The sequence below is a fragment of the Neofelis nebulosa genome, chromosome X, assembly GCF_028018385.1.
Source record: "Neofelis nebulosa isolate mNeoNeb1 chromosome X, mNeoNeb1.pri, whole genome shotgun sequence".
NCBI lineage: Eukaryota > Metazoa > Chordata > Mammalia > Carnivora > Felidae > Neofelis > Neofelis nebulosa.
In genome coordinates this window covers 77,665,333-77,690,504 of record NC_080800.1, presented here as the reverse complement: position 1 = coordinate 77,690,504, position 25,172 = coordinate 77,665,333, and the positions used below count along the sequence as shown (strand labels likewise).

The window sequence follows — 25,172 nt, the reverse complement described above, 5'->3', positions numbered from 1 at the left end:
AATATGGGAAAAGCACCACTCACAAAAAACAGATGGAGAGAAAGTAGAAAATTGGAAACAGCCACAGTAACTAAACTACAAAGGGTGAAAGGAGAAAGGAGAGGGTTTAAATTCCATTAAGTCTGTAAACAAGGGGAGCCCAAAGTCTGCAACACCGCAGCTCGGTACCTGGCAGTGCTCTGGTGGGAAGGTCAAATCCCCAGGAACAGAGTGGGGTCCAGGAGGTTCTCTGGCCACACAGGGAAAAGCGGTTCCACTGCTCGAAGGACATTTGGTAGAAACTGTTGAAGCCACCTGGTCCCAGCAGACCCCAGAAAAAGGCCACATTTGCTAGTACTGGAACAAGGTCATTAGGGGTGAAGCCTGGTGCCAGATGTGTGTTGTGATTTTCCATAATCCCTGAAAAGCTTCTGCTACACTATCTTGCGAACTTTTTCTGGGGCTGGCTGGCAACTGGCCGCAATCTCAGGGCACCAGTGGCAGCAGGGTCCAGCAAGCATTCCTGGGTGCAGCCGGCACTTGGCCATTGCTTGGTGATACCTCCTACAGAGGGGCGGAATGGGTCAAAGCCACAGTCCTTCAGAAGAAAGGGGCTGGGGAAAACAGCCGCGTCTGAGACAAAACTCGGGAGAGAGGTACTGCCTGGGGCTTGGTCAGACAGCAAAGAAGCAGGGAGTGGACGAAAGCTGAAGACACAGTATGGGTGTGTGATTGCTAATCAGGCAGAACAGAGTTCCAATACTAGAGACTGGGTGGCTGGGTAATGCCATTTTCGCCATTCCTGCGCATGCGCAAACGCACCTACAAACTCTGCAACAATCCACCCCGGTAGGCTAGGAAGCCATCTAGTGCAGAACAGAGCCGTTACACTGAGCCTGGCCAACTGGGCTAACCTTGCTCTTCAAGACCACAAGTCTCACCATCTACTTAGTTTCTGGACTGTAAAGCGTTACATAGTCTGACTTCTAGGGGAAAATGAAGTAATTTCATTCCTACTTCAATCTGTTAGCAGGTCCATCTATTCAATTTCCTTTCTTTTTTTTTTTTAACTACTTTTCTTTTTCTTCAATACAGAAAGAGAAAAACTTCATTTTTATTTTAAAATTTTAATAAACATTTTTCTTTAATTTTTACTATATTTTACTTTTGTATAATTTTTTTTCAAATTCAATCTTACTTCCATCATTTTATTTTAGTCTACTTCAGTGTATTCACCTTTTCAAATATTCAAAGATTTCCTTTTTTCCTTTTTTTGATTTCTCTTCTTTTTCTTGAGTGCAGAAAAACATCATTTTACTTTCAATTTCTATTAAAAATATTTTCCATAAATTTTTACTATATTTTCCGCTTTATGTAATTTTTTTCAAATTCTATTTTACTTCCATCATTTTGTTTTAGTCTACTACAGTGTATTCACTTTTTCAAATTTTCAAACGGTTTCTTTTTTTTTCGTTTCTCTTTATTCTCTTTTTTGTTTCTTTTCCTGAATACAGAAAGAGAAAAAAATCATTTTTATTTTTAATTTTTATTACAAATATATTTTTTAAATTTTTTTCTACTATGTTCTTTACTTTTGTGTAATTTTTTTTCAAATTCTATTTTCCTCCCATCATCTCATTTTAGTCTACTTCAGTGTCTTAAACGATTTCCTTCCCCACCCCCCACCTTTCTTTTCTCTAATCTATCAAACCACTTTAAACACCCAGACCAAAACACACCTAGGATCTAGCATCATTTATTAGATTTGTGTGTGCATGTGTGTGTATGTGTGTTTAATTTTTTAATTTTAATATTTTTAATGTATTTTTTCAATTTTAATTTTTCTACCTCATTAACTCCTTTTCTCCCTTCAAAATGACAAAACGAAGGAATTCACCCCAAAAGAAAGAGCACCAAAAGACGACAGCCAGGGATTTAACCAACACAGATACAAACAAGATGTATAAACCAGAATTTAGAATCACGATAATAAGAATACTAGCTGGAGTTGAAAAAAAGATTAGAATCCCTTTCTGTAGAGACAAAAGAAGTAAAAAATAGAATGAAATTAAAAATGCTATAACTGAGCTGCAATCACAGATGGATGCAGCGGTGGCTCAGATGGATGAAGGAGAACAGAGAATCAGCATTATAGAGGACAAACATACAGAATAAGGAAGCAGAAAAAAAGAGGGAGATTAAGGAAAAAGAACATGACTTAAGAATTAGAGAAATCAGTGACTCATTAAAAAGGAACAACATTAGAATCATAGGGGTCCCTGAAGAGGAAGAGAGAGAAATAGGGGTAGAAGGGTTATGTGAGCAAATCATAGCAGAAAACTTTGCTAACCCGGGGAAAGATACAGACATCAAAATCCAGGAAGCACAGAGGACTCTCATTAGATTGAACAAAAAACGACCATCAACAAGGCATATCATAGTCAAATTCACAAAATACTGAGGCAAGGAGAGAATCATGAAAGCAGCAAGGGAAAAAAGTCCCTAACCTATAAGGGAAGACAGATCAGGTTTGCAGCAGACCTATCCACAGAAACTTGGCAGGCCAGAAAGGAGTGGCAGGATATATTCAATGTGCTGAATCAGAAAAATATGCAGGCAAGAATTCTTTATCCAGCAAGACTGTCATTCAAAATGGAAGGAAAGATAATAAGTTTCCCAGATAAACAAAAATTAAAGGAATTTGTGACCACTAAACTAGCCCTGCAAGAAATTTTAACGGGGACTCTCTGAGCGGAGAAAAGATGTATGTATGTGTGTGTGTGTATATATATCAAAAGCAACCAAAAGTTGTGTTGCAAAATACCACAAATGCCACACAAATACCAAAAGTGTGTGTGTGTGTGTGTGTGTGTGTATATATATATATATATATATATATATATACCAAAAAAAAAATATATATATATATATATATATATACCAAAAGCAACAAAGATTAGAAAGGACCAGAGAACACTACCAGAAACTCCAACTCTACAAGCATCATAATGGCAATAAATTCATATCTTTCAGTACTCACTCTAAATGTCAATGGACTCAGTGCTCCAATCAAAAGACATAGGGTAACAGAATGGATAAGAAAACAAGATCCATCTATATGCTGTTTACAAGAGACCCACTTTAGACCTAAAGACACCTTCAGATTGAAAATCAGGGGATGGAGAACCATCTATCATGCTAATGGTCAACAAAAGCAAGCCAGAGTAGCCATACTTATATCAGACAATCTAGACTTTAAAATAAAGACTGAATCAAGAGATGCATAAGGGCATTATATCATAATCAAGGGGTCTATCCACCAAGAAGACCTAACAATTATAAACATTTAGGTGCCAAATGTGAGAGCACCCAAATACATAAATCAATTAAACACAAACATAAAGAATCTCATCGATAGTAATACCATAATAGTAGACTTCAACACCCCACAAACAGCAATGGACAGATCATCTAATCAAAAAATCAACAAAGAAACAATAGCTTTGAATGACACACTGGACCAGATGGACTTAACACATATATTCAGAATATTTCTTCCTAAAGCCACAGAAAATACATTCTTTTCCAGTGCACATGGAACGTTCTCCAGAATAGACCATATACTGGGACACAAATCAACCCTAAGTAATACAAAAAGATTGAGATCATACCATGCATATTTTCAGACCACAACGCTATGAAACTCAAAATCAACCACAAGAATAAATTTGGAAAGGTAACAAAATACTTGGAGACTGAAGAACATCCTACTAAAGAATGAATGGGCTAACCAAGAAGTTAAAGAGAAAATTAAGAAGTATATGGAAGCCAATTAAAATGATAACACCACAACCCAAAACCTCTGGGACACAGAAAAGGTGGTCATAAGAGGAAAGTATGTAGCAATCCAGGCCTTCCTAAAGAAGGAAGAAAGATCTCAGGTACACAACCTACCCTTACACCTTAATTAGCTGGAAGAAGAACAGCAAATAAAACCCAAAACCAGCAGAAGACAGGAAATAATAAAGATTAGAGCAGAAATTAATGCTATTGAAACAAGAAAAAACAAAAACAAAAACAAAAAACAAAAAACAAAACAACAAAACAACAAAACAAAACAGAACACATCAATGAAACCAGAGGCTGGTTCTTTGAAAGAATTAACAGAATTGATAAACCACTAGCCAGTTTGATCAAAAAGAAAAATGAAAGACCCAAATAAATAAAATCAAGAATGAAAGAGGAGAGATCACAAACAACACAGCAGAAGTAAAAACAATAATAAGAGAATATTATGAGCAATTATATGCCAATAAAATGGGCAATCTGGAAGAAATGGACAAATTCCTAGAAACATATACACTACCAAAACTGAAACAAGAAGAAATATAAAATATAAAATATAAAAATATAAAGAAATAAAACAAGAAGAAATATAAAAACAAGAAGAAAAATAAAAAATATAAAATATAAAAATAACCAGTAAGGAAATCGAATTAGTAATCAAAAATCTGCCAAAATACAAGAGTCCAGGGCCAGATGGGTTTCTGGGGGAATTCGACCAAACATTTAAGGAAGAATTAACGCATATTCTCTTGAAACTGTTCCAAAAAATAGAAATGGGAGGAAAACTTCCAAACTCTTTCTATGAAGCAAGCATTACCTTGATTCCAAAACCAGACAGAGACTCCACTAAAAAGGAGAACTATAGACCAATTTCCCTGATGAACATGGATGCAAAAATCATCAACAAGATATTAGTCAACCAGATCCAACAATACATTAACAAAATTATTCACCACGACCAAGTGGGATTTATACCCGGGATGCAGGGCTGGTTCAATATCCGCAAAACAATTAACGTGGTTCGTCACATCAATAAAAGAAAGGACAAGAACCATATGATCCTCTCAATAGATGCAGAGAAGCCATTTGACAAAATACAGCATCTCTCTTGATAAAAACCCTCAGGAAAGTAGGGATAGAGGGATCATACCTTGAGATCATAAAAGCCATATATGAATGACCTAACACTAATAGCATCCTCAATGGGAAAAAACTGACAGCTTTGCCTCTAAGGTCAGGAATGAGACAGGGATGTCCACTCTCAACACTGTTATTCAACATAGTATTGGAAGTCTTAGCTTCTGCAATCAGACAACACAAAGAAATAAAAGGCATCCAAATCGGCCAGGAGGAGATCAAACTTTCACTCTTCGCAGATGACATGATACTCTATATGGAAAACCCAAAAGAATCCACCAAAAAACTGCTAGAATTGAAACATGAATTCAGCAAAGTTGCAGGATATAAAATCAATGCACAGAAATTGGTTTCACTCATATACACCAAAAATGAAGCAACAGAAAGAGAAATCAAGGAATCGATCCTATTTACAGTTGCACCAAAACCCATAAAATTCCTAGGACTAAATCTAACCAAAGAGGTGAAAACTCTATACACTGAAAAGAATAGAAAGCTTACAAAAGAAATTGAAGAAGACACACACACACAAAAAAAAAAAAAAAAAAATGGAAAAAGATTCCATGCTCCTGGATAGGAAGAACAAATACTGTGACAATGTCAATACTACCCAAAGCAATCTACATATTCAATACAATCCCTATCAAAGTAACCCCAGCATTCTTCACAGAGCTAGAACAAATAATCTTAAAATTTGTATGGAACCAGAAAAGACCCCAAATAGCTAAAGCAATTTTGAAAAAGAAAACCAAAGTAGGAGGTATCACAATCCCAGACATCAAGCTGTACTACAAAGCTGTAATCATCAAGACAGTATGGTACTGGCACAAGAACAGACACTCAAGTCAATGGAACAGAACAGAGAACCCAGAAATGGACCCACAAACGCATGGCCAACTAATCTTTGACAAAGCAGGAATGAATATCCAATGGAATAAAGACAGTCTCTTCAGCATGTGGTTCTGGGAAAAGTGGACAGCGACATGCAGAAAAATGAACCTGGACCACTTTCTTACACCATACACAAAAATAAACTCAAAATGGATGAGGACCTCAATGTAAGACAGAAAGCTATCAAAATCCTCAGGAAGAAAGCAGGCAAAACCTCTTTGATCTTGGCCACAGAACTTCTTACTCAACATGTCTCCAGAGGCAAGGGAAACAAAAAGCAAAAGTGAACTACTGGGACCTCATCAAAATAAAAAGCTTCTGCACAGTGAAGGAAACATTCAGCAAAACTAAAAGGCAACTGACAGAATGGGAGAAGATATTTACAAATGACATATCAGATAAAGGGTTAGTATCCAAAATCTATAGAGAGAACTTATCAAACTCAACACCCAAAAAACAAATAATCCAGTGAAGAAATGGGCAAAAGCCATGAATAGACAATTCTCCAATGAAGACATCCAGATGGCCAACGGACACATGCAAAGATGCTCAACATCAGTCATCATCTGGGAAATACAAATCAAAACCACAATGACATACCACCTTACACCTGTCAGAATGGCTAACATTAACAACTCAGGCAACAACAGATGTTGGCGAGGATGCAGAGAAAGAGAATCTCCTTTGCATTGTTGGTGGGAATGCAAGCTGGTGCAACCACTCTGGAGAACAGTATGGAGGTTCCTCAAAAAACTAAAAATAGAACTATTCTACGACCCAGCAATTGCACTACTTGGCATTTATCTACAGGATACAGGTATGCTGTTTTGAAGGGACACATGTACCCCCATGTTTATAGCAGCACTATCAACAATAGCCAAACTACAGAAAGAACCCAAATGTCCATCGATGGATGAATGAATAAAGAAGATGTGATACACACACACACACACACACACACACACACACACACACACACAATGGTGTATTACTCGGCAATCAAAAAGAATGAAATCTTGTCCTTTGCAACTACGTGGATGGAACTGGAGAGTATTATGCTAAGTGAAATTAGTCAGTCAGAGAAAGACAAAAATCATATGACTTCACTCATATGAGGACTTTAAGAGACAAAACAGATGAACATAAGGGAAGGGAAATAAAAATAGTATAAAAACAGGGAGGGGGACAAAACAGAAGAGACTCATAAATATGGAGAACAAACTGAGGGTTACGGGAGGGGTTGTGGGATGGAGGATGGGCTAAATGGGTAAGGGGCACTAAGGAATCTATTCCTGAAATCATTGTTGCAGTATATGCTAACTAATTTGGATGTAAATTTAAAAAAAATAAAAAATAAAACAAGTTTAAAAAAAAGGAATGGGTTAAATAATGTTAATATTTAAAACAAAAAAACAAGGAATACTGATCAAGTCTGTATCAGACAGATTACATTTACAAACTAGTGTTCTCTGGATTAAATAATGTTAATATTTAAAAGAAAAAAAAACAAGGAATACTGATCAAGTCTGCATCAGACAGATTACATTTACAAACTAGTGTTCTATAGATAATTTTGTAAACCAAAAATTGTGGGGAGTGGTTATGATGAAGTTTTCACACAGCTTATAGTGTTGTACATGTGGTAATATCTAAACATATGTAATCAGATTCTGAAAAAGCAAACAAGTGTTACATTTAAAATATAAGATAATTGGCACCAATGAATGTAAATCAATAAATATTTCAACTTAGAGAAACATCTTTAAATAAGCTCAGGAGATGTGTATTTTTAGAGGCAAGTAGGAGAGTAGATGTATGAACTTCCTTTAATCAGAGTTGCAATTTCAAAAAAGGTATTGTGATAGACATATGCTTTTATAACTATAGGCATACATCAGAGATATTACAGGTTTGGTTCCAGTCTACAGTAAAGTGAATATTGCAATAAAGCAAGTCAAATGAACCTCTTGGTTTCCCAGTAGATATAAAAGTTATGTCTACACTACACAGTAGTCTGTTAAGTGTGCAACAGCATTATGTCAAAAACAAACCCCTATGTACGTAATTAATTAATTAATTGATTAAAAAGTACTGTAAACTGGGGTGCCTGGGTGGCTCAGTCAGTTGAACATCTGACTTGGGCTCAGGTCATGATCTTGCTGCTCATGGGTTCGAGACCCGCATCAGTCTCTGTACTGACAGCGCAGAGCCTGGAGCCTGCTTCAGATTCTGTGTCTCCCTCTCTCTTTGCCCCTCCTCTGCTCACACCTCTCTCAAAAATGAATAAACTTTAAAAAAAAATACTGTAAGCTAACCATTATCAGTGTTTTCAGCAAGTCATAATCACTGATCACAGATCACTATAACAAACAATGAAAAAGTTTTAAATATTCTGAGGATTACCAAAATGTGGCACAGAGACACCAAGTGAAAAATGGTGCTTATAGGTTTACTTGAAACAGGCTTGCCAAACCTTTAATTTGTAAAAAAACACACAATTTGCAAAGTGCATAAAATGAGGTATGCCTGTATACCTATTTGAAGCATATCCACAAAAATGGTTAATTCCTAAACTGAGAACAGGGGCGCCTGGGTGGCGCAGTCGGTTGGGCGTCCGACTTCAGCCAGGTCACGATCTCGCGGTCCGTGAGTTCGAGCCCCGCGTCAGGCTCTGGGCTGATGGCTCGGAGCCTGGAGCCTGTCTCCGATTCTGTGTCTCCCTCTCTCTCTGCCCCTCCCCCATTCATGCTCTGTCTCTCTCTGTCCCAAAAATAAATAAAAAACGTTGAAAAAAAAAATTTAAAAAAAAAAACAAAAACTGAGAACAAACTGAGGGTTGATGGGGGGTGGGAGGGAGGGCAGGGTGGGTGATGGGTATTGAGGAGGGCACCTTTTGGGATGAGCACTGGGTGTTGTATGGAAACCAATTTGACAGTAAATTTCATATATTAAAAAATAAAAAAAAAAAATAAAAATAAAAAAAATAAAAAAAAAAATGGTTAATTCCTGTGCCCAACATGATCATATAGCTTTCCTCATGCTAATACAGCAGTTTGCTTTTTCTCCCATCTCAGTCCCATAATGCAGGCTACAGAGAATGAGAAAGATATAATGCATCTACACATTAACATGAATCTCTACAATGTCATGACCATCTGTAAAAATTGAGATGGACATCTTAGAAGAAAGCACCTGTAAAGACAGGAATACATACTACCTTCGCCAAGTGTTCTTTCTACTTATGTCAATCCGTATGTACAGACCACTACAGTACAGAGATAAAGAGACTACATACTCTACATCTTAGAAGTGGGAAAAGCTGATTTTCTAACTGGAGGACAGTCTTCAAAACATATGGTGGTATGTTCATGGGATTACAAAATCAGGGAGTCAAGATCATATGTTTCTAACTTTTGGAGGGCTGCATTTTTAAAGATGAGAAGCTCAGAAAAAGTAGTTTGTGTTTTGTTTATATTTTAAATGGTGTGAAATGCATCAGACGTGAGGGCTTTGGATTGAATTTCTGAGCTGGTATCCAAACATCCTAATTACTAGAGAAATGGGACCACCGAAGCAACATTTTAGTACTACCATTTGCCTATGTGCACAAATCCACATGCACTGATTAATAGTATGTGCTTTAGGATATATAACAAGTAACATATGGGAACTAAAAGAACTTAAAAAAATAAATTTAGTGTTCTATAAATTTAAACACTTTTGGACTTTTTGACTTAAGTAATATTAATGCTTGCTGTTTGAAAATTATGAATTTTGGTATATTGATTTACCTGAAGAAATGAGGGAAACAAAAACCCATGACACAATTATGGAAACTGAATCTAAAATGTCCCACTGGCATAGTACCACAATAGTGCAGCATTTATCTTTAAGGTCCCAAGAAACTATTCAGTGGTCCCCAATGATGAGAGCCCATTAAGCACAATTCAATAAAACACAATGGACTTAAATAAAGGTCAACCATCATATAAGCTGAACAAAGGAAACCATTAAAAGCTGAGAATGATATCCCGTCCTTAAATCATTCTCAGCTGGTTAGTTGTTTCAGAGGCCAAAAACGGTAAATGTTCCTACATGGAATAATATAATGTGGCACACACAAACCCTTAACTTGAAATGTTTGTGTCTATTGGTCATAAATTATGAACAAGTGGTATGGGTGTCACTATTTTACAGGATGGCATTTTAAAATGCAAAGTAACATAAATGAGCTCCTCTGTATTTTGCTGTACATTTGGATCTATGTCACTGATTACAACTACTCAGGGAGATCACCAACTGAAAACTCTTTCCTACAAATAGTCCCACAGGAAGGAAATTTTAAAGGACCCACAGGGAGGAAATGGAAAGTTTGGGAAGATCAAACATTCCATCCAACCCTGTACTTGATAGAGAGTCTAATCTTCCCTTACATGGAATTTTCTAATACAAATTACATCCTTCAAAGCAATTTTCTTCTCAGCCAATTATCAAACACAACTTCCCTAAATTCAAGTAATGCTAAACACTCTCTTATAGGAAAAAGCATATTTCAGTGAAGCAAAAGAGACCATCAAATTCTAAAAGTAGCTTGAGCCACTGACATAATTTGAGTCCCAGGAAAAGTCGGATTCTAACTCTGCCTCTGACACTGAGTGATTCCGGGTAAGTTTCTTCCTGGAGAGAAGATTCTCATTTGTAAAATCTTGAGAACAGCAGCCAACCTTGCCTACACAAAACTGATAGGTTCTGAGAACTTATACATACAAAACCAAATGATAGGTCTATAATTATGCAGATTATTAAATGCTATTTTATTACAAATATATAGGCTCTAATGCCTGGATACATTAAAATCTATTAGAGGAAGAGAAATTTTCTTCTTTCAATTTTTTATTAATTTTTTTTAATGTTTGTTGATTTTTGAGACATAACATGAACAGGAGAGGGGCAGGAAGAGAGAGGGAGACACGGAATCTGAAGCAGGCTCTAGGCTCTGAGCTGTCAGCATAGAGCCTGACACGGAGCTTGCGATTCAGGGCTAGAACTCACAGAGATCATGACCTGAGCTGAAGTAAGATGCTTAACTGAATGAGTCACCCAGGCACCCCAGGAAGAGAAATTTTCTATTAATATGTCTGCAATTACTTCCAATTCAATTTGAATAAGAAAAGAGATTCCTCATTTTACATGCTACCAGAGAATCAAGAAAATCTACATGTCATTTTCTCCATTTTTAGAATTCCATAAGTGGCAGAATTGTTCTGTAATGCTTCCTTGAAATGAGCCATGTATAACCAAACATTCTGTTACAGTGCAGTGAGAGACAGTATGCTTGCAAGTTTTGGGACATAGAAAACAGATTTAAGACTCAACTTGGATACTTATTAGCTTTTTCAAATTGGAAAAATTGCATTACTTCAATGGGCTTTAGTCTCCTAACTTGCAAATGGGTTAATAATAATTCACCTCCTTGAATCATAAGAAAAGCACTTTATAAACTGTAACACAGGCAACCAAATATGTGGAATACTGACTACGATTTATTGAACTTGGGGGGGGGTGCCTTTCAGTATATCCTACAGTGGTTGTTTTCTAAAATATCTTTGGTTATAAATTAATGTCCTGTATTTATTTATTGACTTATATTTGAAGGTAGAATTGCTGGTTTATAATTATAGCAAACAATATTTTTTTATGTTTTTACAAATAAACCACAGCAGTATGACAATTACATATTCAATAGTTTTGCTAGTAAACAATATAACTTTTACATCTGTGAGGAACTAAATTCTCTAATTAAAAAAAAAAGTTAATGTTTATACCAAACACTGACAACAAACCCTTTATTTAATCAAATTTCTTGGCTTTCATTCAAGAGTAATTTACTGATGGCTTCATATAAAATAGACCCTGGGGATTTAATGTAGAATAAAATATACATCCAAATTCTATAAGTTCTGGGTCTTGAAAGAGAATGAGAAATAAAATAATTAAAGTATAAACAATTCTATAGTAATGTGTTCAAAGTGTGCAATGGGAACCAGAGAAGAATAAAGAGCAAAAACTAGATGAAGAAGAGGAGTGAAAGACACTATAAAAATGCAAAAGACAAGCTGTTTCAGTTACATGTTTAAAAAAGAGAGAAAGTGGAACATTATTAGGAGGCTAGGACCCTACCTCTATTTTCATAACTTAAGTGACCACCCACTATCCTGAGTTGCCTGGGACTGTCCCAATCCTGAGTAATCCACATGTTTTAGCACTAACCCCCAATTTGACTATATTTGGAGATAAGACCTTTAAGGAGGTAATTAAGGTTAAATAAAGTCAAAAGGGTGGGGTCTAATCTGATAGGATTAGTGTCCTTATAAGAAGAGGAGGTGATACCAGAGCTCTCCTGCACTTTCTCAACTATTTTTTTTCTTAATTTAAATCCAACTTAGTTAACGTACAGTGTAATAATAATTTCAGGAATAGACTTCAGTGATTCATCACTTACATATAACTCTTTCTCTCTGTCTCTACATGGGGCACAGAGGAAAGGCTATTTGATGACACTGCAAGAAAGTAGCTATCTGCAAGCCAGGAAAAGATGTCTCACCAGACACAAACCAGGCCAGCACCTTGATCTTGGACTTCCTGTCTCCAAAACTGTGAGAAAATTAGGTTCTGTTGTTTAAACCACCCATCCTGTGGTATTCTGTTATGGATGCCAGAGCTGACCAATACACAAACCAAAGTATTTCCCTTCTCTGAGTGTCAGTTTTCTTATCTGCAGACTGAAGACTAGTCACCTTCTTATGTTAACGTTATAATTTATATGGAAACAATCCACCTCATTTCAGCTAAGAATGATAAAATGTGAAATTCTTAGAGTACTTAGATAGGACTTTTTTCCTAGATTTTTTTTGTGTGTGTGAGTATGTGTGTGTGTAGATTTTTTCTTGGAGTATATATTCCACATTTTGCTTCCATGGACGTAGTCATTTTCCTTTCAAATCATATTTTATGATAAGTAATCTATTTTTAATTAAAACTGAACCTCTTTTACTTTCCTTATAACTTCTATGGGGGAGTTGTAGACTTTCCTTTGTGTACTTGGGGTAATACCTACAATATTCTGTCACTAATACCATGTGAAAGTCTCTAGAAAATAAGGCTTTTATATGTTACACATACTTTATAGAAATGATGAATCTTAGGAAAAGGAACACATAAAAAAACTACCTTATCATCTTAATGCTAATGACTTAAAATAAAATGTATATAAAATTTTTCTACAGTAAATGTAAATATTTTCTTCAGGTTCTTTGTATAATTTATTTCAAATCTGTACAAAAGCACATCATCGTACTGTATCATGATTTATTATGTCTCTCTGTCCAACTAGAATGACTAGAAATGGGTGAATAGTATGGGCGAGACTAGTATGGATGAAGGGGATATTAACTCAAGGCAGAAAAAGAAAGGTCTGTGGATTTCTTAAGTTATGAAATAAATTGTGAATGATTTTTTAAAAAGTTATGAAGGCAGGTTATCTAAACTAGTATACAAATAACTCAAAATCTTCTCACAATTGGCCTACTAATGTTATCATTTGTGTCCAACATATACCCAATATTCCAGACAGTGTGGTTTTCTAATTCATCTTCAAATGTACAATGATTATACCTAGTTATCTATCATCATTAAAAAGAACTACTACTGAGGAGCCTGGGTGGCTCAATGGGTTAAGTGTCTGATTTGGTTTCTGCTCAGGTCATGATGCCATGGTTCGTGAGTTCGAGCCCTGCAATGGGTTCTGTGTTGGCAGCCGGGATCCTGCTTGGGATGCTCTCTCTCCCTCTCTCTCTGCGCCACCCCACTCATGATCAGTCTCTCTCTCCTTCTTAAAATAAATAAATAATCTCATAAAAGAACTACTACCATTTAACATTATAATTTTTCAAAGAACTCTGACAAAAATCATTTTATTTGACCCTGAAAAAAACCCTATATAACAAAATAAACAAGGGTCAATGCATTTCCTCATTTATAGTTGACTAACTGGGTTTCATAAAGAGTAACTGACTCAGCCATGAAAATCTGGCTTATTTAGTAATGGGCAAAATGGAAGCTAAAGCAAAATTTCTGAGTCCAGCTTTCTCCTATCTTGTAAGGTTATGGCTTCTTCTCTTATATAACATAATTCTATGTATCCTTCAAGATCCTTCTGTTCCATTTTATAGTACTGTTCATCCTCACCCCATCACCAAAAATTCCTCCCTCTCTGAAGTCCTGTCAATCTCAATGGCCATTAATCTTCATATTCATTGACAGTGTATCTTGTGATACAATCTGGCTATCACAATACTCTGTATGTAGTATATTTTCTGGCTATTTAACTGTACCACTAGCTTCTTGAGATTTCTGTGTGTCTTCTGTATTGTTTGTATCCCTCTGGTGTACTAATGATCTCTTTCGTTGTGCCTTTGTTTGGGTCTGCCTGATATCCCTTCATCTGCCCCTAATCTTTGGTGTCCCTATCTTTAATTAACAGCGTCCTTTAGGACATGACCACTCTTCCATTGCAGGTAGTCTTGGTAGTTCTGTTAAACAAGGTTCTTTACTTTCCCTTGGACAAGGAGTATTCTTGTAATTAATCCACACTAGGTCAGTCTTTATAATAAGAACTTGAATCAAAACCAGGGAAAGGAGGAGGAAAATGGTTGGAGTTAATAGGCCCAAAGACAATTTCCTGAAAATACTTTCCATTTGTTACTGCTCTCTGTATTCTCAAAGCTGCCATAGTTGCTGCTCTTTTAAAGGCCAAATTATTCAGCATTTCCTCAGCTTCTGACTGAGCTATCTCATATGTTACTGAGAAATTCCTTCTCCCCCCCTCCCTTAAATCAGGCAGAATCACTTTCTCTTGCTTGCAAACAAAGATCCTTATCTGATATACCCACAAAGTTTAGTGCATGGGGAGTGCTAAGTATTTTTAAATATTTTGTTCTTTTTTTAAAATGTTGATTTATTTATTTTGAGAGAGAGAGAAAGAGAGAGGAAGAGGGAGGGAGGGTCACAGAGAGAGGTGAGAGAGAATCCCAAGCAGGCTCCACACTGCCAGCACAGAGCCAGATGTGGGACTCAAACTCATGAACCATGAGATCATGACCTGAGCCGAAATCAGGAGTCAGACGATTAACTGACTGAGCCACCCAGGCACCTCTCAAATGTTTTATTCTTATGTAGATTATATATATTATTATATATTACTGAAAACATAAATAAATGACCCTGAAGTGCACCATTGCTATTGGTTAAAATTTTAGTAATCAACAGGCAAGCAGGGGCCAAGCTAACATTGGGAACTTATATGCATGGAAATGACTTTTATTACAGTTCAGAACCCTGGTTTGGTGACTCACAAAGTGATAATTCACTGCTGCAAATTAACAAAGCATTTTGTGGTGAGGGTAGTACTTATAGTAATGATACCATTTAGTTATATTTGACATTTAGGTTAACACATCTGTTTTCCTTTTCTTCCCAAATATTATAGAAGCCAACTGTGACCATCTGAATTTTTAATATTATTTTACCACAAAATACATCTGATAAACTTAACTGCTTATACCATAGCTCCTTTTTAAGTAAGTGAATATTTTAACATACTCTATAGCTTCTTGTGAAGAGCAGATTATAGTTTTAAATTCACTGAGAAAGGAAATTATCATTAGAGTAATTTAGGTGGGTAAATGGTATCAGTGTTTGAAGCATTATCATCACTCTACAAAGGAAGTTCCCTCTATGATTCTTTAAGGAAAAAAAATAAGAAAAATCAACCAGTAATTGTTTATCACTGGACTTTAACAACAATTCTAGCTAATCATACATCAGTAGTTAATTCACATTTGAACAGATTACAAACCTAAGCTAACTATTTCTACGTACTTTGGTAAATTTCTGTCATTTTAGACATTTACATACTCAGAATCCTTTGTATTCCAGGAGCATCCTTTTAATATTAGACATTAGGGGAATATCATGCATATATATGATATTTCTCTTTCTCAATGACAAGTATTTCCCTGAAGATAAAGTCCTACTGAAAAGTGGAGGGTGGGGGAAGGGGGCATTTTAAAACATTCACTTCTTCTCTTTTAGAACATCTATTACTACGTGATAGTATTTCCCACAAGATTATTTTTATTTTATTTGAAGTTGGCAAAAATCTTTGTGCTGAATCCTTTGAGCATACCTCTAGTGATAGATGTCAGATCAGTGCTGTATGGAAGAACTTTTATTTGACTGGTAGATGACAGGAAGAAGCTTTTCTCTGAAATATAAGATGTAACTATAAAATCCTTCTGTGAGATGAATATAATCTTTTGTTCTGGTGTATAAATGATTTACTCATTCTTGCTTCAAAAAATCACTTCATGTAATTAATTGCAATAGTGTGAAGTTAAGACACTTAAAAAGGTACATATTTATTCAAATAAGGAGAGTTTGTTTTAAATGTCTTCTTTATATGAATCAAATGTGAAATAGGCATACAATATAAATTTCCATTGATCTTTTCTTTTAATTTATAATATTTTTATAATCATTCACCAAAAACACCTTCAAGATTCATTCACTCACTATGCATATAGCATATACTCAAAACAAGTAGCATCTTCATAAGAGATGACTTTATTAGTACTGAGTATATGGTATGCAAAGAATGAAAATGTATTAAATGTTAAGATTTATCCTACAAATCTGGCTATGACTTATTCCATTTATTACAAGCATTGCCTTATTCTATGATTATCAAATAATTTCAAATGTCCCCTACTATCACAAGAAGAGGGAGTAACTTTTTTTTTTTTTACCAGGTCTAGCAATCCAGATGATCTTTCCTATCTTTCTGGCCCTCTTTCCTCACACCCCTCAAAAATAAATCATGAGTAAACATATACAATTCCACTATATATCCTATTACTACAAATGTTATTCTTTGCCTATCTGAGTTAGAACTGCCAGAAGCAAATCACTTTTGATACATATTAAAATGCTGTTCCACATATATTTCATATACATCTATTTAATGCATGAATAGAAAAGAAATTTATATCCACTCTTACATTCGGGATTCTTGTTATAATCTACTTCAAGAACTAACTAAAGATCTGCAGTGTTTTAAGATGTGAGAAGAAAACAAAGTGGAAGCATGGCGAGATGTAAAAGAGGGATTGCTTGTTTTCAGATTTATTTTTCTCTCGAGCTTTCTCACAGGTCTTTACCTCAGAGTCTATTCATCTTTCTCTTTGTAACAGACAGATCTTTCTCTTGAATAAAGTGGTTCACTTTAGCCTAGAAATGAGCATATACAATCACCTCTGGGTTTCTCTGTTTCTGTACTTCTCACAAGAATTAAAATCTCAAAAATAATATCATGAAATGACTTGGTCAATCATTATTATTGATCAAAACAATAAGATGATTGTCACTTGATTTTCTTTCAAGTTTTAGTTAATGGACTACACCTAATATAAACTTAACTAACACAACACTGTTCAACAATAAAGAGTTTTGTTGGCTTAGACTAGAATAAGCAAAGCATACTTAAAAAGAAGTTTCTGGCTATTTACCTCATTACATTTAGCTCCTCAAATACCTTTTGGAGAGACATAAAATAAGTACAAGGGGAATGAAATACAAGATTGAATCTACTTTATAAAAAGCAAATTTTTTTTTTATTTACAAACTCCAGTAAGATCTGATGAGAAAGTTTAGTACTATACTACAAAAGGATATGCAATATCTTTGAGACTTTACTGCACTAAAATTATACATATAGATCTGTTTTAATTGAAATAGAATTCATTTACCATAACATTCACTCTTTTAAAGCGTACTTTTTTTTTTTTTTGGCTTGTGTACCTTTCTATTTAGAGTGACCCTTCTCACAGATGAAACTATTATTGTATCTTACCTTAAAATGTTATCTTACCTTACAAAGGAAGTTGATCTTAAAACCCAAAGACTGGGCATTTCTCGAGCCTGAGTTCATGTAGTTTCCAACCAAAAGAACTAACTCTAAAAGTTTGTTAAAGCTTTCACTTTTCTTCAGTTCTTCACAGGCAAGAGTTACTGCTATGATGCTTGGTTTGATGTTGTTTACATGTTCTTCAAACGTGAGCTTGAATAGAATGCTATTGAGACGAGGCCGCAACATTATCACTGAGCTCATCTGTAAGATAAAAAATGCTCTATAAGAACATATATATAAAGCCTGTTATTTCACTCTCCAATAGAGATAACTTTATAGACTGTACTGTAAAATTTCTGCATAAAATGAATTTTCTCTGGGTCTTAAAAACCATTGTTTTGGTTTGTTTTAGAAATTCCAAAGGAATATTTTATTTATTTATTTTTAATATTTTTAACGTTCATTTATTTTTGAGACAGAGAGAGATAGAGCATGAAAAGGGGGAGGGTCAGAGAGAGAGGGAGACACAGAATCTGAAGCAGGCTCCAGGCTCCGAGCTGTCAGCACAGAGCCCAACGCGGGGCTCGAACTCACGGACTGTGAGATCATGATATGAGCGGAAGTCGGACGCTTAACCGACTGAGCCACCCAGGCGCCCCACCAAAGGAATATTTTAATAAAAATTTTAAAAAGTTAGTTGTTCAGTTTTAAACAAATCATCCTTATAACAGTAAGAAAATATTATTGAAGCTAAACATTTGCTGTTTGTTAATTCCATAATCATAAGTCATCAATAGCATTTAAACTGCCAAAAATTTGTCCTTGAGATGAACTATGAAAATTTACAAACATGAAATTGAGCTTGAGTGAATAGGGTCGCCACAGATAAAAGATGTGCATGCTGACAGAAAATGTAAGTGAACCACATTTCCCAAGAAATTATCTATTACTATGCTGTTTGAAATCAGAAGACTAGGTCTGATTGAACATTTAATAATTTTAAACCTATGATTTCTATTCACCAAATATATTAAATATTTATATATGCTCTAAAGAATTTCTTCTACTTGACAAAATGTTGATGCTATATAATTAGGTTATGGTAAAATCACATCAACTTACTTTTAAGTACATTATTCAAAAATTCTATATTGGTTTTCTTCAAAACAGTTCAACTTAGGTTTTAATTACTTATTTCATAGTATTCGTGCATGTTCTCTATTCCCTTTGGTATAGTTCCTATGATAATAATTTCTTTTGGTCGTTAATTTCCTATAGCTCCAAGTCATTTTAATAGCTTTCATTCACCAAATTAATTCTGAGACAGAGGTGGAGATGGAGATAGACACATATGAAAAACACAAGCACACCAACAATGAAAATAAATTATTAAAAGTTCTAATTATATTTATTTTTGGCACATATAGTTTAGTTTCTTGAATATAAATGTTAGGCACAGAGTAGGCACTGAGATATCTTGTAGATAAGATAAAAAGAATTTGACAACATAAAAGTCCTTAAGCCACAAAGTACCCTTCAAAAGAAGCAAATAAGCTGTTGAACAGATCATATCTACTTTCATATGGAAGCAAGGCATAGTTCATAATTTTTCTTTTTTTTAATTAAAAAAATTTCAATATGAAATTTATTGTCAAATTGGTTTCCATACAACACCCAGTGCTCATCCCAACAGGTGCCCTCCTCAATGCCCATCACTCACTTTCCCCTCCCTCTCACCCCCATCAACCCTCAGTTTGTTCTCAGTTTTTAAGAGTCTCTTGTGATTTGGCTCCCTCCCTCTTTTTTTTCCTTCCCCTCCCCCACGGTCTTTTGCTAAGTTTCACAGGATCCACATAAGAGTGAAACCATATGGTATCTGTCTTTCTCTGTATGACTTATTTCACTTAGCATAACAATCTCCAGTTCTATCTACGTTGCTACAAAAGGCCACAATTCATTCTTTCTCATTGCCAAGTAGTATTCCATTGTGTATATAAACCACAATTTCTTTATCCATTCATCAGTTGATGGACATTTAGGCTCTTTCCATAATTTGGCTATTGTTGACAGTGCTGCAATAAACATTGAGGTACAAGTGCCCCTATGCATCAGTACTCCTGTATCCCTTGGGTAAATTCCTAGCAGTGCTATTGCTGGGTCATAGGGTAGGTCTATTTTTAATTTTCTGAGGAACCTCCACACTGTTTTCCAGAGCGGCTGCACCAATTTGCATTCCCACCAACAGTGCAAGAGGGTTCCCGTTTCTCCACATCCTCTCCAGCATCTATAGTCTCCTGAATTGTTCATTTTGGCCACTCTGACTATCGTGAGGTGATATCTGAGTGTGGTTTTGATTTGTATTTCCCTGATGAGGAGCAACGTTGAACATGTTTTCATGTGCCTGTTGGCCATCTGGATGTCTTCTTTAGAGAAGTGTCTATTCATGTTTTCTGCCCATTTCTTCACTGGGTTATTTGTTTTTCGGGTGTGGAGTTTGGTGAGCTCTTTATAGATTTTGGATACTAGCCCTTTGTCTGATATGTCATTTGCAAATATCTTTTCGCATTCTGTCAGTTGCCTTTTGAAATGAACTTGTGGGGGCGCCTGGGTGGCGCAGTCGGTTAAGCGTCCGACTTCAGCCAGGTCACGATCTCGCGGTCTGTGAGTTCGAGCCCCGCGTCAGGCTCTGGGCTGATGGCTCGGAGCCTGGAGCCTGTTTCTGATTCTGTGTCTCCCTCTCTCTCTGCCCCTCCCCCGTTCATGCTCTGTCTCTCTCTGTCCCAAAAATAAATAAAAAATGTTGAAAAAAAAAATTAAAAAAAAAAAAAAAAAAAAAAAAAGAAATGAACTTGTGCATTAACCATGGGTATATGTGTCCCCAAAGATTAACTTGGCCTTCTTCTTACCCCATTATATGCTCTCATGCTTTTTATAGGTAGATTTATAAAAGGATGTGGGGAATATCCACCTGTTACTATATTTATTTAGATCTTATTACTTATCAATAGTTCTTTTTTTTTTTATGTGACCAGGGTAATATTATACAAACCATCCTACAGTTTCTTCAGCACTCACATGGTAAGTATAAGACATACTAGCAAATCAGAAGTTTCCAATATAGCTTAAAACTCATAACACAGTCACTTCATAACTATAGTTAGTGATAGAACCAGCATATGATTCTAGATGGGTAAACAGAAATTAAGTGCTAGAGAGTTTTCTGACTTAAACTCTTAGGACTACAATGTTTAATGAAAACTTCACAGTAGAGGTGACACAAATGGATAGAAAAAAAGAGACAGAGAGAGAGAAAGAGAAAAAGAGAGAGTGAGAGTGAGTGCAAAAACTGGAGCCAAAAGGGTGTAGAAACAATGGTGTGAGAAAAGATTCATACTTAGGAATATATGAGGCATATACCTAGGGGAAAAATGTGGACCAAAGTACCCAATGAGTCCATGTAAAGGCCATGAAATTGGAAGCTAACCATATCAAAGTCTCTATCACCATGAATGCACAAATCTCTTGGTGTACGTTTGTGTGGGAACCTAAGTTTCTATGACTTTCTGCCTTTCTTTATGCCTCCACTACTCTCTCTAAATCCCTCCCACTTTATTTTTCCTTTCCTTTCATTGGTAACTGACAAGCATTTGCACACACACGTTTCTATCATTTTATGTATTTAGGAAGTCGTTTTTCAGTCTCTCTGATGGTTGAAAATGCCCTAGAACTACTGTGATCAGGTGCTAGTCATTATGTACATGCCCTTTGGCCATGCTTTGTAGGGCTTATAGGAACTCAGCTCACCAGGGTGGCATTGGTCCCAGATCAACCAGTGATTTAAACCTTAGGCTCACATGGGTTTTTAATTTTATTTCAGTTCTAGTACTACTTGTCTTCATTCATATTTTTATCCTTTCCAGGGTTTATATTTCAGTTTTTGGTCCACAAATCAAGACAACATGGATTCAATCATTTTTTTTTAATATATATATTTTTAGTACCACCTCTAACTGAAATAATGTGACCAAAAGTGCAATATCATAATAATAGTAACAATAACAGTGATTAACATGTGTTAAGTGCCTTGTGCCAGACATTTTTCTGCATATGTATTATAAATATGTTTTAACTGATTTGGTCTCAAAACGATCCTAGGAAAAGTTATTAGCACTAGATTAGGAAAGTGAGGCACAGAAATACTTAGTGATTTGTGCAAAGTCAAGTTGTATGTTAAAGACCTGGAGATTTGAACTCAGGCATTCAGGTCACATAACCCAAACTCTCAACTATTACACCACAATGCCTCTTGAAATCACATTGGGAACAGTATGTATGACTGGTTGAAGGACAGGTTAGTAACAGAGAGAGCATTAGTACTCTCTCTTCAAAATGGCCTAGGAAACAGGTAGTGAGCTACAATGTTGACAGTAGGAAGGGGAAAGAAGCAATGGATATGAGAAATGGGATTAAGGAAGAAGCAATAGGATTTAGCATTAGTTATGAGAAAAGATAGTCAAAGATGACTCCAAGGTTTTAAGTCTGTTGTGAGGTAGAACACGGTTGGCATTAATGAAGGCAGAAGGAGATGCTGGTTTGCTGCAGTTTAATGTTTCGTCTGTTGCTTTGTTTCAGATGAAAGTGTTTCCCCCGATCTTCTGCTGCCTATACTACAGCAAGCTAATCAGGGATTGAGGCAGTGTTTGGTGCAGGTAAGGTACATCTTAGTAGCAAATTCAGTTAAAGATAAAATCTAGAAACTTTCACATTTTCTCACCCTGTGAAACTAATCTACCTAATTTCTCCACTCTTCAGTTTCTTCATCTATGAGGCATGAGAAATTCCTGGATCAGTCTTCTTTTGATAATTAGATAGGAGCCAAATAAATGATCCATAAATATTACTTCCTTCTATTTCACTCTGCTTCTAGACTTGTGGAAAGGTGGAGTAAAGGGTGCTAATCCACAAATAAAAATATCACTTGGCTGTTACCATACACACATATGGTATGTATGGTATGTATCACAGCCAAGTGATATTTTTATTTGTGGATTAGCACCCTTTACTCCACCTTTCCACAAGTCTAGAATATATATATATATATATATATATATATATATATATACACACACACACACACATATATATATATAGGTTTATATATATATATATATATATATATATATACACACACACACACATATATATATATAGGTTTATATATATATATATATATATATATATATATATATATGTATGTATCTATACTTGGTTCACTATCCTCTCAGACATCAAATAGTGTATATATATATATATATATAGTGTATAGATAGTATACTACAGTATAGTATAGTATACTATACTATAGTATAGAATATATATTCTGTATATATTCTATATATTCTATATTCTATATATATTCTATATCTATATATATAGATATATATATTCTATATATATCTATATATTCTATATTCTATATATATTCTATAGTATAGAATATATATATATATATAGGTATATATGTATATATATAGATAGATAGATACGTATGTATATATATATATACATACGTATCTATCTATCTATATATATAGGTATCTATACTTGGTTCACTATCCTCTCAGACATCAAATAGTATATCTTACTACTAACAAAGACACTACTAGCTTTCCATTATTAAGCTTCCAAATTTTGGGATGATCATCGCATTGTAGTAAACATAATGTAATTTAATATCATTCTTTGCCTAGATTTTAACTTGAGTAGTTTCTTATAATTGTCTCTTATTTTCCGTTTTCGTCATTCAAGCTTAAGTTTTATGTACTTCAGTGTTGAATTATTAAAATAGACTATTTAAATGTGCTCTCTGATCCCTCCAGCCTTTCCCCGTCCTACAGATCCTCATATAAATGGTAAAATGACACCTCTATAATTGGAAAATAATACTGCTTTGTTGACATTTTGAGTTTTAGGTATTATTATTATATCTGGTAGCTTTTGGAAATTCAGCCTTTAAGTTTAGGAGGAAGTAAATGTTAGAGTTGGCAGATTTGGGGAGTTATCCAAACAGATGCTATAGGAAGCAAGGTTGTTGATAAGGTGAGTACATAGAGAGAAGAGTCAAAGACTGCACCTTGTGTAGCACCTAGCTCAGGGTCTTGCATATATTAGACATTTAAATATTTAAAAGTAGTTCTTAACTGCCTAGCCATTTTTCAGATCTCGCAAGTAGGACAGCCAGATTGTCTACTGAACAAACTTAACAGATAATAATAATATTTCACTGTCCCCACAATAGTTCTCCAGATAAGATATCAAACAGAAATGCTAGGGAATTAGCTTTGTTGAACTGTTCTTACTAGATATAACCCATCATCAGTCACCCTGATTTGGGAAGAGGTTGTATGTTGTAAGGGGTCAGAGTTGCCCTTGGATTTGACAAAATTTCCTCATTCACTTACCATCTACAACATAGGTTAGGGCATAGAAGGTGATAAATATGACAGATGGCTTAGGACAATAACTATAAAAAGAGTGAATGAATTCATTCATACAAATAGGAACTCCGAAATCAGCAAAGTGCTGGATCAGGGAGAGGATTAAAATGTATCATAATAGAGTTATATGGGTAAAGAGGAGGGTATCCTACCTCCTACATAAAGTAATTTGCTACCATATGGGATATCCCAACAATACTGCCCAGGCTCAATCTGATACGGGGCCAAAATGCAGAGCCCTGTATAATTATTTTGAAGAATAGATCTGACAGAAATTTTCCCCTAATTCTCAGAGAGTGAGAGAAACCATTCCCTGCACTCTCCAGATTTATAATGCAAGTTGCAGTGAAAGAAATAGGGATTTTGAGTTACACAGACCTGGACTTGAACTACAGTTCTAATACTTTCTAATTTATGACCTAGTATAAGTTACCTAATGTTTGTTAGACTTCATTTCCCCATTAGTAAAATTTATTCCTTAATTAACCCATGCAAGTTGCAGTCAGACTTAAATAAGATGCTATGTGTAACTCTCCTGTCATAGTAGCTGACACAAAGTAAAACAATAGCTATTGTTGTTATTATCCTCTTTCTTCATTTTCAGAAATACCCAAAAAGAAACCATGGCCATGGATTGTTCTACCAAACCTGAGGGAAAGCTTCTCTCATTCACAATTAAGGAATGTATTTTCAGGGCTTGGTGAGAAACAGCATTCACTATCTATTGAACAATAGATATTGTGTTGTGCTCCCTTCAGCCAGTTTTAATGCATAATATATATTTACTATTATAAATGTTATCATTGAAAATGTGTTAATGTAAAATCTGGAGACCATGGAGGAGGCAATGCTATATT

The 25,172-nt window shown here is 35.3% G+C and overlaps 1 protein-coding gene across 3 annotated transcripts in view; it reads right to left on the bottom strand.

Annotated features, from left to right (window-relative positions):
• The window catches only part of DIAPH2 (diaphanous related formin 2), a 988,177-nt gene that overhangs the window by 490,822 nt on the left and 472,183 nt on the right, over nt 1-25,172 (bottom strand). For all 3 annotated transcript variants that reach the window (XM_058714641.1, XM_058714642.1, XM_058714643.1), the window contains one exon: nt 17,840-18,079. In XM_058714641.1, coding sequence (XP_058570624.1) covers nt 17,840-18,079 — 240 coding nt within the window. The remainder of the gene's footprint in view (nt 1-17,839; nt 18,080-25,172) is intronic.